The sequence below is a fragment of the Uloborus diversus genome, unplaced genomic scaffold (genome assembly GCF_026930045.1).
Source record: "Uloborus diversus isolate 005 unplaced genomic scaffold, Udiv.v.3.1 scaffold_18, whole genome shotgun sequence".
NCBI lineage: Eukaryota > Metazoa > Arthropoda > Arachnida > Araneae > Uloboridae > Uloborus > Uloborus diversus.
This window is the reverse complement of record NW_026558329.1, coordinates 1,084,028-1,103,732: the sequence shown is the minus strand read 5'-3', so window position 1 is coordinate 1,103,732 and position 19,705 is coordinate 1,084,028. Positions and strand designations below refer to the sequence as shown.

Genomic DNA, 19,705 nt, shown 5'->3' with positions numbered 1-19,705 from the left:
TTTAAATTTAAAATAAATCAATACTTAAATTTGAATAAGCAAATTAAAAAAAAAATACCCCCTCTCAACTTGCGCCATAACTCCCCCCCCCTTTTGGCACCCCTGATTCATTTGTAAAGTCTTCATTTGTACTCGATTAACAACACCCAACCCCTTAGATTTAACAATACCCAATCTGGGGTTTCAACCCCCCCCCCCTCCACAAACACAAAAAAAAAGTTTAATTATTCTATGTAAGCATGAAATTCATTTAATTTTCAGACAAAGTACTGACAATCTGAACCTAATCCTGAGCATAGCGTAAACTCCATAATGCGGGGGTCCGAAAAAATTTCCAATTTTTTGTTTTAAAAATGCATTTTAGCTTTATATTTTTCAGAAACTTGCAATTCCCCTCTGGGTGTCACCCCCTAGATGGTGGATACCCGGGGTGGACTCCCCCCCCCCCCCCGCAGTGACGCCACTGAGTACTATGCAGTAGATAGATATTCTATTCGACGCACTTTTTAGTTCAAGCATATCGAAAATCTTTATCTCTTCTTTCATCGTCAGAATCTTTCTCTCCCCCCCCCCACCCCAATTTTCAAACTTTAGATAAACAGCGTACTTTAGTGAACTAATCATTCATCAACTACATATTTAGAATGAAAAAAAAAGGAAAAGAAATAAAAGATGCGGAGTGGGTGTTTGTTCTGTGGGGAACTTCAGCGTTCAGTGATGCTAAAGGGATTTGAATCTATTCACAAAATCAATATGTAGTAACCAATAATGAAGGCAAAACTTAAACGCCGCGATTTCCTTCCAAAAATTTTCCAATTGCGGCCGAGGCATTCGCTTTAGCTCTAAAAATCGTTAATCGTGAAAAACTCGCGTTATGTGTAGCCTTTTCGAGTCAGTGGAATCGCGTTGTAGCCAGGGCCTGATTACTGAATAGGCCAACTAGGCCGTGGCCTAGGGACCCCCTAATGGCTAAAATTACTTCACTCAATGGCCTTTTTTTTTGTTTACGGGTAAAATTAAAGTTTGAATACAGGGGGGGGGGCAAAGATGTTTTGGCCTAGGGCCTCCCGATATCTTAATCGGGCCCTGGTTGTAGCTCGAATATACTATAGAACGAAATCTAGGCAGTTCTAAGCAGCGAAGTTTCAATGATAACCATCATCCTGTACATTAGAGTGGTTAAAAAAAAAAATCAGCCAGAGAGTCCAGGACACCATCTGTTTTTTTTTTTTTTTTTTTTTTTTTTTTTTTTTTTTTTTTAAAGACTTACTAATCGGATTATGCTGTAAAAGCTTTAGCTTCTGACTCCAATTTTAAGAAGGTGCTCAATGACCCCTCCATTTGACATTAGCCGTAACATAGAAAATGCCGCACATTTAGAAACCTTCCATTTCCCCGGCTGTTAAATGTAAATACTAATTTTATTGCAACTCATATGCATATTACTAGTTTACATTATAATATGTGGCATTGTTTTTTCAGTTTAATGTATTTTGTTAACCCCCCATGCATATGAAGTTTGGGGGAGGGGGTGGAGCACCAAGGGTGCCCATATAGGGGGCAAGGGGGGCTCGAGCCCCCCCCCCCCTTTGAAATTAGAACTTCCTTGCTTTTGGTACTTTTTTCTTTGCAAAAAATGTGAAAACATTTCTTCTCCAGCCATTAATGAATAAGTTATTAGAAATGAAATATTTTAATGACTCTAATCTGTCCTGAAGTCGGTTTCCATGGAGAAAATACCCTCCAAACCCATGGGGAGAATATCTGAGCCCCCCCACCCCTTACAATTTTGCATATGGGCGCTCTTGTTCAGCACCCTCTTTCAGTGAAAATAGGAAGCTAACATACTTCCAGCATACTACTCTCCACAAGTCTAAAAATATGGAGGGGTGTCCTGTTATCTAGGAGAAACTTTATTTTTTACATGTATTTTTGAACCACCCTACTGTACACGTACAGTTTGACCACGGATTGTATGTAATCTGGCAATCTGCCAAGTAAAGACGATTCCATCTGAATGAACCTAGCAGGGGAGAAGGGAAAATAACGACGGGATTAGGATGCTCGCGATTTATAATGTCACTAGTGCCTTATTCATTTGTTGCATTCTCTAAAATAAAATAAGGGAAACAAAAATAGTCACCATGGAAACAACAAAAAGAAAAGAAAATGTTTTCATCTCGTTCAGGAACGTAATAGTAAAATGGTAAGCTCAAAACTTTGTTGTGAATCAATAAATCAATTCATTTTTGCCGTGAGAATATAGATCGAATATACTTTAGATTAAAAAAATGTTGCTGAGAGCAAATTTTCATATTTACGAAACTAATGCTAAATAATAGAGAGGCAAAAGTGTACATCTATAACAAACCAACACCCCTATAAAGTAATAGATACGTCCATTTCCGCCTATGAACCGGATAACTTTATATGTACCTTTCCATGTAATCGATGGTCAAACAGTAAGTTATTTGACTAGTATGTTAAGAGTTTAAAAAATTTTTACGGATGCATGGACTCAAGAATTTTCGATTTTCAACACGCTCTGGTTAAGTGTAATCTTTTATGCTCGGATCGCTCCTTTGGGAGTCACCCTCCGTGAACAGTTTTAATATCTGCTCACCTGACAAGACGACATTTCCGAATGACGGATCTCCTTTGTTCCGTCTTGACATCCGTTCCGCTCGCTCGGAATGCGTCCGTCCCGTCCGAGGAGGAGGCAGAGAGCGTCGGAAATGCCCCGCTGGAAGAGGCAGTGGATTCGGATGCAGTACGTGGAGATTTGGAGGAGGAGGGTGGAGTGGTTCCGCGCCCCCAAGAAGAGCTACAAGCACCCCTCCGTAAGTCCTTTCGCACCTGTAGGTGACTAATTACAGTTTAAAACGTTTAACGTTTCCTATTCCAGGTGGTGTTATCTCCTATTAATAATCTTTCATTCTCTTCTCTTAAAGATCTTATTCTCTCTCTTAATTGTTGTGCAATTTATAAAATTAATTGTAGTTGCAAACTTGCCTATATTGGACAGACTCGGCGTGCTTCAAAATTTCGCTTGAAAGAGCATCAAAGTTATGTGAAAAAACATTAATTTAAATAAGTCTAGTATTGCTCAACATGAATGGGCTTCGAATCACTCTTTTTTTTATTTCCACTCTGATCAAATTATCCAAAAATGCCCCAATTCATCAGATCTTGACTTTTGGGAGTTTTTCCATATTTTGAGGAGGAGGGTAAAGTGGTTCCGCGCCCCCAAGAAGAGCTACAAGCACCTCTCCGTAAGTGCTTTCGCACCTGTAGGTGACTAATTACAGTTTAAAACGATTACCTAATTAACGTTTCCAATTCCAGGCGGTGTTCTCTCCTATTAATAAACTTTCATTCTCTTCTCTTAAAGATCCTATTCACTCTCTTAATTGTTGTGGAATTTGTAAAATTAATTGTAGTTGCGAACTTGCCTATATTGGACAGACTCGGCGTGCTTTAAAATTTCGCTTGAAAGAGCTTCAAAATTATGTGGAAAACAACAATTAAATAAGTCTAGTATTGCTCAACATGGTTGGGATTCGAATCGCTGTTTTGATTTCCACTCTTATCATACACAACACGCACACACACACATGCATGCATACATACACACACACACATACATACACACACACGTGCACACACACACATGCGCCTACACAAACACACACGCGCATTCATACACACACGCGCTTGTGATTGCGAAAAAACATAATTTGAATTCAAGATGCCAAAAATTCAAATGAATATAATTTTTCTTTTTTCTATTTATTTTGGCTTGTATATTTTGAATTCAGCAACAATGGACTAGTTGAATGTTGCGCAGTTATGAATTTTTTAAATTCAATAAATTAATGGTACAACAGGACATGTCCCAAGGTACAATAGGATGGTGTATCTTGGGACAGTTTGGAGCTCTTACTTTAAATGGCTGGCAGTATTTTATTTTCAAACTGTCTGAATTTTAAAAAGTATGTTGCGGAGAAATACGTTGGGGTATTTTAATGTGACTTTTAGATTTTTAATTTGATTCAAAAAATTGACGCTAAAAATTAAAACATGAAAACTGTCCCAAAGTACAACACTCAGCCCTATGTGAGAAATGTTTAATGATTGCTATTTTATACGTTAAAAGTCTTGCTTTTCCTAAAGTTCTGGATGTTTCTAAATTTATATTTATTTGCATTTATTTATTTTTTCTGCCAATCTTGTTTCTTGAGTTTGAGTACTTGACTGGCTCGAGAACAACCAGATTTCGAACATTTCCTTTTTTTACTTCCTTTTACAAAAAAGGAAGTATTGTATTCGCGAAAATAATTTCACCCAAAAATCGGCCTTCATTTCCACTTTACTCACCCCCAAATGAATATCGAGTTTTTTTTCAATCTGACCACACATGGATAAGTGCCTGGGAACGTACAGACACCCAAAATATCTATTTTGACGATCCCCGAGTTAATTTCAACGCGTTTTCTCGTGACGTCCGTATGTATGTGCGTATTTGTGTCGCATAACTCAAGAACGGAATGCCGTAGAAAGTTGAAATTTGGTACATAGACTCCTAGGGGGGCCTCGTTGTGCACCTTCCCTTTTGGTTGCACTCGGATGTTCCTAAGGAGGTCCTTTCCTCCCTTTTTGGGGGGAAATCATTGGTAATTTCGATGTAAACTCAAGTGGTGTTATAATTTGGCGGACACTTGGCGATATATCGCCAGTTTTTTGGTCGCCAAGTTTTGTCGCCAACTTGGGGACAAATTTGGCGATTTTTTTTATTTTAAATCTGGTTTCAATTTGGCCACTGTTGGTGATATTTCGAGAGTAAACTATTGAATGACATTAAAACTGCCAATAATGAGAAAATGACATTAAATTGGAGTAAAAGGAAGTCATGTGATGCACAAATCAGCTCGTTTTTTCTGCCAATCTTGTTTCTTGAATTTGAGTAGTTGACTGGCTCGAGAACAACCAGATTTCGAACGTTTCCATTTTTTTTTTCCTTCCACGGACAGATTGATTAATTTCCGATTTTTCGTGAATTGCCGTTGCGTGTCGGCAACGAATCATTAATTTCCCAACAGCACAAATGGGGTCAGATTTTAACGAGCTGTCGGTCGCTATATCTCCCCTCTCGAATAACTTTCGGAAGAAACGAAGCTTCCGTCGGTCGTATGTTCTCCAGGGTTCGTACGCTCCTTCAAAACTCCTCCAATACTCCTTCATTTTGGAAATTTTTTTGAAGGGCCCTTCAGACTACTTCATTTTGGTTTGAACTCCTTCAAAACTCCTTCTTTTTTAGTTCAAGACTACATAGTCTTCCTCTATGACAGTAACTTAAAATACAAACTTTGATCGACAACTTAACTTTGTCACAAGGGCGAAGGTATAAGGGTGATGAAGGGGTGAAAATATTATTAGATGACTAAGACATTTCATAATTGAAGTAAACCATGCTTAAATGGGTATTGACTATGTTTCATGATTATTGCATTTCCTTCCACCACACTCTCAGCTGCAAAAGTCGGTTTCTCTAATTATTATTTACTAGTGGCACCCGCACGGCTTCGCCCGTAATAGAAAAATTAAAGGTCTTTTGGTTCGCTTGTATATTTACAAATAATGTATGGTGAATTTTCTCGCCAATTGGCTTGTACCGACGTTACAGTTCCACGTTATGATCATTTCGTATCTCGCCAATTGGCTTGTGCCCATGTTACGGTTCCACGTTATGATAATTTCGTAATTTATGATAGTTTTTTTTCTTAAAATTGGAATAAAAAAAGAACCACATCGAATTTTCGAAAAATCGCTTCGAGGTGCACACCCCCATGCCACATACTAACTTTGTGCCAAATTTCATGAACATCGGCCGAACGGTTTAGGCGCTATGCGCGTCACAGACATCCTACAGACATCCAGACATCCTCCGGACAGAGAGACTTTCTGCTTTATTATTAGTAAAGAAGTATTTAGAAGAACATAAGTAGATGTACTATAGTATTAAACAGGGTTCGTACGCTCCTTCAAAACTCCTTCTTTTTTAGTTGAAGACTACATAGTCTTCCTCTATGACAGTAACTTAAAATACATACTTTGATCGACAGCTTAACTTTGTCACAAGGGCGAAGGTATAAGGGTGATGAAGGGGTGAAAATACTATTAGATGACCACGCTCTCCGCTGTAAAAGTCGGTTTCTCTAATTATTACTTAAAGATACATAAGCAGATGTACTATATTAAGTGATTGTGTTAAAAACATAATTGTTTAGCAAATGGCAGTTATGATATTGTAAAAAGGGTCATCCGCAAGGGATGTCATGCCTTGAGGGGGAGACTGGTTCACGAAATTGTGACAAGGGGGAAGAGAGAGGGTGACAAGAAATGACATCACACAGTTATTATGACAATATGTCTATAAAAATGACATCTGACAGGAGGAGGAGTAAGATGAAGTGTGACACTTTGTGACAAAGGGGGTAGGGGATCAAAGATGTTGAAAAAAAAATGCGACAACATTTAAGGACAGACCATTAGAGCGCACTCCTTCAAATCCTCATTTTACTCCTTCAAAACTCCTCCAAAACTCCTTCATTTAATTTTTGAAATTGAGTATGAACCCTGGTTCTCGAATATGCGAAGCTTCCTTCTGGTCTCTTTCATTAGAGTTCGGTAGGTTCTCGATTATCCGGATCTCCTGATTATCCGCATCACATTTGTTGGCATCTCTACATAGTATAAAATGAAGTCCCCAAAAAACGTCTGTGTGTTTGAACTCGCAAAACTCGAGAACTACCCGGCCGATTGCGCTGAAATTTTCACACTTTGTTCCTTTAAGTCCTGAGAAGGTTTGCAGACCAGTTCGAAAACAATTCGATGAATAGTTCTTTTTTTTATTCCAATTTAGGCTCAATTTTCACATAATTTCCTGAATATGGGGTCGAAAAATGACTCGCACATAGTAATATTATATATCGTTGGAAAGGGAAGAATTTTCCGCGTTCTACGCAATTTGTTCCATTGCTCCAACTTAATTGCGGCGGGAGTTTTTTACGTTTTTAGCTCGAATTTTTTTAGGCTTAGCTGAAATTTAGGCGCTACTTTCTTAATTAAATAAATCAATAAAAAGTGAAGGAATTGTCCCACAGCTTTCTTTTTGACGCCATTGGAAAAAGCGACCTTTTTTACTCCAGATCTAACTCGACCCACGGTCGAAAAAATAAGCTTTTATCTCGAAAGGAAAAAATTTTACAAGTATTTTTAAATCAAGTTAAAGAAATTTCGATTCCATTCAAATTGTGAACCATTTTCTTTCGCATTTTAATTCCTTAAACTTATTTTATTTTGTGTTTCCATTGTTACGCTTTTTAAATCCATCTTTCTGGATTTAATTTCTTAAAAAGTATTTTAATATCTGTCGTCATTGTTTGGAAAGGAAATCATGATGTTTTTTTCATTTTTTTTTTACGCCTGATTGTTGAATATACGTCACTTGACACAATTTTTATTTTCAAGGTGGACCGGACAAAGCCGGGCAACGCAGCTAGTATAAAATTATTTCTGTTTATGTAGTAGTTAGAATTTCATTTTTCCGAAAAAATCTTAAAAATGCGAAAATTTTCTATAATTACACCCGCCGTAACTCTGGAACCGTTCACGTAACAAAATAATGCTTAGGATCATTTTGTTCGTAATTTAGTGTAGAATATTTTGTATATTGCACTTTTTGCGCTAAACGCCATAGTTTTCTAAATATTTCCGAAAAATAGATAAAAACTACTAATTCACCAACTTCTTTCCCCCCCCCCTCCCCCAAAACCCGACGCTGTAAACGGTGTAACTTTTTACCAAACAATCTGTGGACAGTATACAACAATTTAAAACTGGCAGGAAACTTTTACTTTGGATGTTGTCGTTTATGTCTAATTGCACTGTACTAATAATGGTAGATCAACTGAAAAGAAAACTACTACCATATATCCCTGAGAATTTTGTTGATGATTTGCATAGCATGACATAATTAAATCATAACTCAGAAATTAAAAACATTCGAAACAGAAAAATTTTAAATGAACCGATTCTGAATTTGAGAAAAATAATTCAGCTACAAATGCAAAACAATGAGCGCTAGCCAAGCAAGGCAAAGAAGTATCATCTTCTTTTGATAATAATTCGTAATGTCATATAATTAAATTATCTAGCATTAATTGTTATTCTTGTCAGGCCACAATTATTATTTAGTTTTATCAAGAATTGATAAATATCGAATTCAACATCGTGGCAATGGCTGCTTCGAACTACGAACTACGTAATTTGCATTACTTTCTGACGTTTAGTAATGCTTCTTGAATTCTCATTTCTTTCTACGTGGGCCAGAATATCCACAAGACTTTGAAAATTAATTTAAAAAGAATAAAGCCAAAAAAATCATGCATACGAACAAAATTTACTAGGATTATTAACATTTTCTTCGTTACCACGTGCGTTTGTTTTACCTTTTTCGTCCGCCATTAGAAAGTGGCTACAGTGCCCCCTATAGTTCGTTAGAGTTGTGAATTTAGTTGCTGATAAATCATAATAATACTCTCTCTTATTTTAACTAACTTATGTTTTGATCACCCTTACTTTATTCTACTGTTTTTAGATTTAAAATGTGAATAGTAAATTGTAAACTAGTTTAATGGAAATAGTACGTGCTGATCACACCTTAAGAGACGGTGCTTCCCAAAAATGGACTTTCTGCACTTTTTGTTTTTGAATAAAATAAAACTTGACATTGTACAGAATGAGGGAGCCAAAGAATTGGATCTTTTAAAACATTTCCTTTCAGTTTTTTTTTTCTGAGCAATCACGATTGCTTATTGTTCTCACTTGACTGTTTTAATGTCCTATCATTTTATTTTCCCACCAGCACCCTCTGCAGCATCACCGTCGACCTGCTCCTCACGATGCTGCTCCTATAGCGAAAACCGTCTCCAGGTTGCGTCCATATCCTACACACACACGCATACACACACCTGCATACGAATTCACACACCTACACACACTCCTACACACACATACACACACTCCTACACACACATACACACTCCTACACACATATACACACACACGAACGCCTACACACACGCGCGTACACACACAGCACTGCATACACAACATGCACACACATGCATACATACACACACACGAACGCCTACACACACAGCACTGCATACACAACATGCACACACATGCATACATACACACACACGAACGCCTACACACACAGCACTGCGTACACAACATGCACACACATGTTTACATACACACACACACGCACGTACCCACACACATGCGCCTACACAAACACACACATACACAAACACATACACACACGCATACACATAACCCGTACACACAACCCCCCCCCCACTGACACAAACACACATGCCTACACACGCATACACATAGCCCGCACACACAAACACATACCCCCACACACAAACACACACGCCTACACACACACTCGTGATTGCGAGAAACATAATTTGAATTCAAGATGTCAAAATTCAAATTATTATTTTTTTTCTTCCTCCCTTTCCCAGCAGGTGGATCCGGAACTGATCTTCACCCGCCAGGAGAAGATCGGGCAGGGTGGCTTCGGGGAGGTGTTCAAGGGGGTCAACACGCACACGCAGCAGGTGGTGGCCATCAAGGTCATCGACCTGGAACAGGTGGCCGAGGAGATCGAAGACATTCGCCAGGAGATCATGGTGCTGTCCCAGTGCGACAGCCCACACGTCACCAAGTACTACGGCTCATACCTCCAGGTGGGTATTGGTAAAACCGAACTGCCGACTCAAATAACCTTACATCATTAAAAACTGAGCTTATCTATGTATGTACCTATCTATGTCCGAGTTGCTTCTCTTGAACGCCAGTGAACTGACCATCGAACCAGGTATCGATAGATTCGTATTTTTTCCGTTTTTATGTTTGGCTATTTGACATAATCCTTCGATTATAATTAGCGAGATAACAATTAAAAACTAGTAATTACTGGAAAATCGCCCATCAAGGTATGACGGGTGAAAATTTGCTTCTACGTTTAGAAGATCAATTATTGCCCTCGTTTAAATTTTGAAAAATAGATATTAAATTCTGCATTTTGGATACATATAAGGGGTAGTTAGAGCTACAAAACTATCAGGGCAAAAATCTTTCGCAAATTAAGACAATACGCAGTAAATATAGTTTTTGATTTGACAAATTAATGACAACAGTTGACAAAGAGAAAGAGCGGGGGAAGAGAAAAGACAATGGATTGTTACTTGCTCACATTGCTACAATTAATTTATAATCACCCCTCCAATCCACCGACAAATACAACAATGAATAACAAAAAAATGATTAATAGTAAAATATGCTTTAAAAGAAATGTACAGATTTAGAACATAGAGACAATTAATTAACAAGAGAGTAACATACTGCCCATCTGGACAAGTCATGACTTTTGCATTTGATAAGAAATAAAACTGGCGCACACTTTGCTTAGGATTTCCAAAGATTTATCCAATTATTTTCAAGAACTCCTAGAACAATTAAACTATTTAGACACTTCATTGCTACTTTCCAGTCTCTGATATTTCAGTTCTCCTCTGTAAGTTTTTATAGGTTGTTCTAACATTGTAAGAAACAACTATTTTATGTTTAAAAGAAAAAAAAGTTATAGACTTCTCATGACAAATGTGTGCTTTTTATTACAATTGGAACTGAAGGGGGAAATTTACTTTTGTTTTGTTGGTAAACAAACCTCAAATTATCCGGCAAATTCGAGTTTCCCGGTTAATATCACCCGCGTCAGACCAATACCTCCTAGACCGGTCAGACAGGGGCGTTTATGGTTCTCTCTTGGAATGACGGAAGGTGTCGCCCCCTACAGGGTCCGAAGCTATGGATCGTGATGGAGTACCTGGGCGGCGGTTCTGCCTGGGACCTTCTGAAGGCGGTCAAGTTCGAGGAGCTGCACATCGCCATCGTTCTCAGGGACGTGCTCAAGGGGCTCGACTACCTGCACTCGGAGCGGAAAGTGCACAGGGACATCAAGGGTACGTACTCTCACCTAAAGCCCTGGATCCTTCTCTTAAGTGGCGACACGCTTTGATCCATGAACTGCGCGCCGCTTTCGACTGCGATTGGAGGCGGGCAGTCACGTGGGTTCAGTCCGCCATTTTGTGTCGTTGCCTGTGTGATTTCACTGTGCGGAATACTAGATATTTTCTCTTTGCTATTCGTATTTTTCATCAATCGCTATCTTTAATGTGAAGATACCTTGGTGTAGTTCATTAAGATGTTCTAACAGTTCAAAATTACTATATCGAAGTACATTGAAAGATTATTTATGTATTTTAAATGTTTTCATCAATACTGCTGCGCAATTTCAGATACTTTATGAAACTCTTGTTGAAATTGTAATATTTTTTACTTTTCATGAAATTGTTTGATGATTTGTTAATTTTCCTGGGATAATAAGGACATTCACTAAAATCATCATAAATAGTTCCTTCAAATATTGTAAAGCTCAACTATGTAACGGCACCTAATAAACTGCTAGCAGTAGTAAAATATTTGCCCTGGTTTCAAAACTGATTTTTCTGAGTTTAAGATAACAAAACCGTCAAAATTTAAATATACTAATTATTTTATTTATTTTTAATGTAAATTTTCTATTGTTTAGTTGGTTTCAAAATGTCTCAATAACTGTAGCAAAATTATTTTAAGAACACGTCGTTTTGCTTTTAATTGTGTCATAGCCATGAGTTTCAGTGTGTTGCCAAGTTAATTATTTATCTATTTTGCGTATAAAAATTAAGATATTAAAACTACGTAATTATTCATTAAAAAAATTAAACTTCTTTGAGATTATAGTAACATGTAACTCAAGCCAAGTTATATAATTACGTGAAGGGTTTTTTTTTTTTTTTTTTTTGGTCCGGAAAAAATCTGTTTCCGTTTAATTTTTATTTTGATGTGAAAACCTTTTTAATAAAAAAATATATATATATACAATTTATCCCAGTATCTGTTAATTTACAAATTCATTATTACTATTTATAACAATTCGTCACAGATGTAATCTGCACTCTTTTATTTGAATTCCTATTGGTATCAAATAATTCAATTATTATTATTTTTTAAATATTGATTTCAAACTGGTTACATTTTATTATCAGTTCGTTGAATTTTTAAGAACTAGTAGTATCCTTAAAAATCAGGTTTAAATGAAAGGCATTTTTTAATGTAAAATCGTCATTAGAAACAAGAAAACGTTGGTAAAGTGTAAAAATATAATTTAAAAAAAACATGGAAGTGTCCTGCTGAAAATAAAACCTTATTAGTTAAAACAAAAAGAAATTTTGCAATTTTTTAGAAGTGAATTATTTTCTATAAGAAAACTAAACACATTAGTAATATAAATGATACTGCTTTGCATGAATAAGTTCAAACTGTTGCCCACAAATAATTTATGACATAATTAATTTAGCTCACTATTGTTCTACTCAGTAGTGGATTTAAGGAGAGGGCAGGAGGCCCATGTCCCCCCAAAAGGATGAATTTATTTAACTATTTTATTCACTATTTTTAATTGACTTCTCCATAGCATTTTTTTATATAGTTAATTAAACAGAACACAAAACACACATAGAGCATATTTTGAATAATAGCATTTTTATTTGCTAAAGAAGTCATACAGGAGTCCTAGAGTGGCAGAATACATTTATACTTTTAACTCACTGGTTTTGAATTCAAGGGAACGTAATATCGCGATTCGTCCATTAATTTTTCTTTGATGGAATCAATAACTAACATTCTTCAAAAAATGTGCAGACGTGCCTAAAAGAATTATTTTGATCCTGGAAGCTATTTGCGAAATAATAGCTTTTTCTTTTTCAGCTTATAAAAAATGCAAAATGAAAGAAATCATATCGTAGTTTCTTGAGAAAACCATGATATTAATGGAGGCGGTATGTAATATGAATATGTTATCTCAACTGTATCATGGCTTCAAGAACAATCAGCAACTGCTACGAAATCCACACAGAAATTGTCCTGAATTTTTCAGTAAAACTTATATGTTTAATAGCTATGATTTTCTTAATTAAATAATATTTTATAGTTAAAATACTATATAATAATATTAAAACCTCAAATGAGGTATGGGTATATTTTTTTATTGAATAACCTTGCCCTCGTGTTATAATCATTACGACATTGTTCCTAAAATTAAAATCGATAATTGTATAATAGCATTTCGGTAACATTATTATGGTTTAGTATTTAATTGGCTTGAAACGTTAAAGATGTTTTACGTCCACATTCAAAGTATATTGGTGCATAATATGTATGTTCTTAGAAATTGGATCATTAGCTTAAGGGATCCTAAAAAATTTTTTAAAAAGACATTTCAAAATAAAGTAATGAAAACTTTGTTATGAAACACCGTATGTGGCAGGGGGAAGGAGGAGGTGCTATTCGATTTTTCTGTATCCGCCCCTGGTTCTACTACACCAAAACTTTCTAATAATAAAACGCATATTTAAAACACTTCAAGTAATTTGTAACTCAGAAGGTCTATATGGGGAAAAAAAAGAAATTACTCTTAAAAATAGTCGAAAATTTCTTCAAAACACCTTTTTGCTAATATTCGGTTTAATAAAAAAAAATATTTTACTAAGGTAAAATTCAACATTTTTGTATGTATATTATCAGTTACATAAGTTACGATTAAAAATCTGTAAAAATTCGTTGATAAAAAGATACTTTTCGATGAGCGAAACTCTGCATTTTTCTACTATTGATATAGGGAGAAAGTTACGGAACGACACAAAATGGCTGACGCTGGAGCGTGTCGCCACTTAAGAGACGGATCGAGGGCTTTACTCTCACCCTTCGAGGACCAGCCGACTCTCGATATCTCGACTTCGCTTTGCTCGAATTTCCGATACGTCGAAGTTCTTTATTATATTTGTAATAGTGATGTTCCGGATCAAAAAAGGAGATCCGCGGATACGGATCTGGATCATTAGTGTCATGATCCGCGAATACGGATACGGATATCCGGAACATCACTACTTGTGATTTACAGCCGAGTCTCGATATCTCGACTTCGCTCAGCTCGAATTTCCGATATGTCGGAAGTTTTTGGATGGTGTTGGTACGCTATTATTCCTTTAGATTAGTTCACTTGTGAAGGAAGAGAGATGTCAACATTCACCAGTTTATGTCTTTATTAAGATTAGCACAGTATGACATTCCATCACAGGACCAGTTGACTCTCGATATCTCGACTTCGCTCAGCTCGAATTTCCGCTATGTCGAAGTTTTTGGATTACGTTGGTACGCTATTATTCCTTTAGATTAGTTACAGTAGTTAGTTAGTTTAGTTTAGATTAGCACAGTACGACATTCCATCACAATCACATTCGAACCCAAACTTCTAAGATCAACAACAACTTGTTGCCAGATGCAGAAACACACAATTAAAAATAAAAGTTAGCCGTTGACAGATTGATTGATTGATTGTCTTTTTTCCCCACAATGAATAGATAATAGATAAGAAGATAATACAACTTTTCTCTCCTATCTGGGTATTTGTGTAAGTTTTCGCTTAATTACTGTTACAATTATCTCAAAAGAAAAGTTGAAGTTGATTTTTGGTGTCTCAAACTTCGGCTATGCCGATTTTTTTGTCCTTCCTACTTCGAGATATCGAGAGTCGACTGTATTACGTTTTGGAACATCGAATGCATAGCTGACAACTCTCCCGATTCGCTCGTCGGGTTGCCATTGGCGACTAAAAAGGCGACTTTTGCTACTATTTCTTACCTTAGGCAACTATGGCGACTTTTTTGGCAAAAAACAGGCCGAAAACGACTACTTAAGAAAAAACGGCGACTTTTTGCAATAAAAAGCAACTATTTTTTCATATTTTATGAAATTCATGGAAAAGAAAAATAGGAAGAACGATTTTGAACCAATCAGTTGCATTCCAACACACTATGGAGACTACCTGCACTCGGAGCGGAAAGTACACAGGGACATCAAGGGTACGTACTCTCACCCTTTGAAGACCTTGGTGATGTACAGCCGATTCTCGATATCTCGACTTCGCTTTGCTCGAATTTCCGCTATGTCGAAGTTTTTGGGTGGTGTTGGTGCGCTATTATTCCTTTAGATGAGTTCACTTGTTAAAGAAGAGAGATATCAACATTCACCAGTTTATGTCTTTATTAACTTTAGTACAGTACGACATTCCATCACAATCACATTCGAATCCAAACTTCTAAGATCAACAACAACTCAGCGTTGCCAGATGCAGAAGAACACAATTGAAAATAAAAGTCAGCCGTTGACAGGTTGATTGATTGACTTTTTTTCCCCACAATGGTCTCAAACTTGTGTATATGTTCTACAGTGGCTGCCGCTTACATGAATCACGTTTGCTCTAAACAGTTTTGATTCCACAAAGCGGCTGATTCAATTAAGCTGGGATTTATTCTCTTTTTGACCACTTGATTCATTAAAGCGGTTGGTTCAATAGACCACTGATTCAACTAAACGGCGTCCAGTTTATAATGGATTTTTCTTTCATTAACTCGAAGTCCACTCTGCTTATCTCGAAGTTTCACACAGTTTCACACACTCTTAACCCTAAGTCGGAATTATGAAATATTGGACCAAAAATGTTGATATTTGGTGCACAGTGTACTATGGTAAAGGGTATCTTATAGACAACATTTTGAGTTTGTAGGAGAAAAATTAAGAGAGTTATGGCACGTCCAATATTCCGGACTTATATTTTTGAAATCAATATTTCATATACAAAAACGATAAAATACCGAACAAACTTCATTATGAAATGTTCTACAAACAATTATAAAACATAATATAAGCGTTTGAAACGATTCATTGAAGATTATATATTTTTGAAAAAATCGGGGGAAAACCTCGCTTTTCGGATGAAAATCCACGGTCGGAAAAATGAGCCACTCTCTATCTTTCAATCCTTATATGTCAGTGTTGTCAATCCCAAAACGAAAAATTGTTTCGCAGATTATAATAAGCAGAATGTAAAGAGTCGACTACAAAAAAAAGAATCAACTAATTAAATCAATTATTAAATGATTAGCAGCTATTTAAAGTGGTTGTCCGGTATACCGGACACCAGGAAACCAACTTTACCTAAAAATAGCTGAGAAAATTCTAGCTGCTAATTTTACCATCTGCTCTTTTTGTTAGGACTTTGGAGACTGGGGCTTAACTGACCGGTCGTTAGTAAATCCATCGTTCGACTGAAAGCCGGAGAAATATTCAATGCCATGTCTAAAATTAATGATTTCATACCTAAGATTAATTCACTTTTGTATTTTTTTGGGAAGATAATGCAAGTTTTCTCTCCTATATCTGAGTATTTGTGTGTGTTTTTGTTTAATTACTGATACAATTGCCTCAAAAAAGTAGTAAATTTAACTTTTGGTCTCTCGAACTTCGGCTATGTCGAATATTTTTGTTAATCCCCTCGTACTTCGAGATATCGAGAGTCGACTGTACTTGCGTTTCAAATCATCGAATGCATAGCTGGCAACTCCCGATTCGCTCGGGAGGCACCCTTTTCCCGACCCCTTATGAAGAATCCCCCTGGGGACCAGGGAATACCCCCAGAAAACCCCTTATGGAATCAGAACAGGGGGCCAGAAAGAAGATTTTTCAGTGATCCTAACTTTTCATACAAGAGTCTTAAAATGTCACTTTTGATGCACATTATTTGTTTCATTTTCCGTCTTTTTAAAGCTTTTATTTCTCAAAAAACGTGATAAAATATTTCCTCAATTTTTACTTTTTCCAATAATTACAAAAAACGAACCTGTGCCTCTTTTAAAGTTTTTTTTTTTTTTTTTTTTTTTTTTTTTTAGCTAAAAGTTGTAGGTTTTTGTTTCTTCAAAAATGTGACAATAGTAATAACAGTAGTCTCAATTTCCGAATTTCGGGTCCTGCCGGATTTCCGAACACCGAATTTCTGCTCCTATATGGCCCTAATAAATCCTTTTTATGCTCAAATCTTAGCCGTTAAATTTTATTCATTCGAAGTCAAGTCTTCCCAACGTTCAGCTCTCAATGTTGGAGGCTATGCTGTTATTTTCAATATTTTAAAAAGTGTGATGAAAGATTTGAAAAAAAAAAATGTTTTTTGCCCCTAATGGGAAGTGCGCTGATGAGTGTTTCGTGTGCAGCGGCCAACATCCTGCTGTCCGAGCTGGGCGAGGTGAAGCTGGCAGACTTCGGCGTGGCCGGGCAGCTGACCAACACCACGGGCAAGAGGAACTCCCTGGTGGGGACGCCCTTCTGGATGGCGCCGGAAGTCATCCGAAGATCCGCCTACGACTTCAAGGTATTTTTTTCCCTCAACTTTTTCGTTCATTGACCCACACTATAATTACGCCTACGTAAAACACGTTAACGAAAAATTAGTTTGAATACAGTGAAACCTGCCTATAACGATACTGTCTATAACAATAAACCTGTCTATAACGATACTGTCTATAGCAATAAACCTGTCTATAACAATAAACCTGTCTATAACGACACTGTCTATAACAATAAACCTGTCTATAACGACTCTGTCTATAACAATAATCCTGTCTATAACAATAACACTGTCTATAACAATAAACCCGTCTATAACGACACTGTCTATAACAATAATCCTGTCTATAACGACACTGTCTATAACAATAAATAATAAACCTGTCTATAACGATACTGTCTATAATAATAAACCTGTCTATTACGATACTGTCTATAACAATAAACCTGTCTATAACGATACTGTCTATAACAATAAACCTGTCTATAACGATACTGTCTATAACAATAAACCTGCCTATAACGATTCTGTCAATAACAATAAACCTGTCTATAACGATACTGTCTATAACAGTATTGTTGTTTCACTGTATTCAGTTTGCTCTGTATGAGAAAGCAAGATTTCATCAAAATAAACAACTTCTAATTAAAAGAAAATTTCATTATATCTATGATACAAAATGAACTGTACGTAAGAGTGAGAACATTTTATTCGATTGAGAAATTTTAAAACAAAAAGAACATTTTTTGCTGTATTAAAATTATTTAAAACCGCGAAATATAAAAAAAATGCAATTTAATGAGGAAGGTGAGCTTGATGTTGAACTAGATAATCGCCAATCGTTTCAAGCAATTGTTTTATTGTCGCCAAGGACTGATTACTGAATAGACCGACTAGGCCCCCAAATGGCTGAAATTACTTGTAGTCTATGGCTAAAATTGGTTCAGCCAACGGCTAAAGCTATAAAGTTTGAATACAGGGGCCCCAAAAATGTATTTCGCCTAGAGCCCCTCGATGTATTAATCGGGCCCTGATTGTCGCCATTGTCGAAAGTAAGCAAGAGATCAATCCAGTTGGCATATAAGCAACCTTTACTCTACTAGAGACCATGTGAAAATTTGGAGACTGCTGATTGGCTACCCCGTGAGAACGTCATCTATCTCCTGTATAGTTTGTTTTACAAGCTCTAATCATCGTTTCATATTGAAGCAGGACATTATTCGAGAGGAAAGGGAGAAATAACATTCAAGCGTGAATCCAGAACTGCCGAGGAACGAAATTCGATTAATACGTTGAATGGGGGGGGGGGGGACATGACCGCTTCGGCTGGCCAATCAGGAGTCCCGAAACTATTACTACGAGGTCCCTAACAGAGTAAAGGCTGTTTATATGCGTGTAAATGACGAACTTCAAATGGAAACGTTCCCCGAAAATAAATATTGTAACGGATCCGGTGCGACTTCCAACTTTCATGAAAGGACGACACAGTTCTTGATTAAGAATACAGAAAATTTATTTACACTATGTACAGGGAAGAGCGTCAACAACTGCTAAATGAATCATCAGCAATGAAGCAAATATCACACCACACCGTAAACTCAACGGTTACACACGTATTTACTTCCAAACACGAAAACAACACAGCGAAATGCCTCGCAATAATCAGAGCTAATACACTCTCAGTACAAATTCTCAATCGAAACTGAACTTTTTATCATGCGTGACGGCTTTTTATATACACCGAAAGAGATCTCTCAACTATTCCAGAAAATGCTACACCGTTCCACACTTTCTTATATTTTTTCTTTCACAAATCTTATCAATGAAAAAATAGCGGATAATATACTTCAGCCAAATGTTCGGGGGCTGTATATTCGTTGCAAGAAACTATTTACAGGTTAACGTTGCTACAATAATTTTAGATGAAAGATAAATTAATAAACGCCAAATTTAGCTAGATTACGACAAATTAATAGCAAAAAAAAATTACTATTTACAGAATTTGTAACAAAATCTAGAAGCGAGAGCGGTTTTCCTGCACTTTCTCAAGCTGTTTGGCTATTTTCTTAAATATCACCTGACAATCTTGGTTGAAACATTGAAATTCTGTTTCCCTATACATAGACTTGCCAGACGTCCCGCTTTTGAAACAAAATCCTACATAGTGTCCCGGGCGGTTAACTTCACGTCCCGGAAAAAGATAAATTTGACTACAAATGACCAAAAAGGTCTAAAAATTATTAAATGTGAGGGATTATTTAGGATAATTAAGTTACCATTTGT

General features: G+C 36.6%; 1 protein-coding gene across 1 annotated transcript in view; it reads left to right on the top strand.

Moving 5' to 3' along the window:
• The first annotated feature begins 2,693 nt into the window (after nt 1-2,693).
• Nucleotides 2,694-19,705, top strand: part of LOC129233135 (serine/threonine-protein kinase 26-like) — a 62,143-nt gene continuing 45,131 nt past the window's right edge. Inside the window, exons 1-4 of the mRNA XM_054867197.1 lie at nt 2,694-2,840; nt 9,585-9,827; nt 10,940-11,105; nt 17,289-17,446. Coding sequence (XP_054723172.1) covers nt 2,694-2,840; nt 9,585-9,827; nt 10,940-11,105; nt 17,289-17,446 — 714 coding nt within the window. The remainder of the gene's footprint in view (nt 2,841-9,584; nt 9,828-10,939; nt 11,106-17,288; nt 17,447-19,705) is intronic.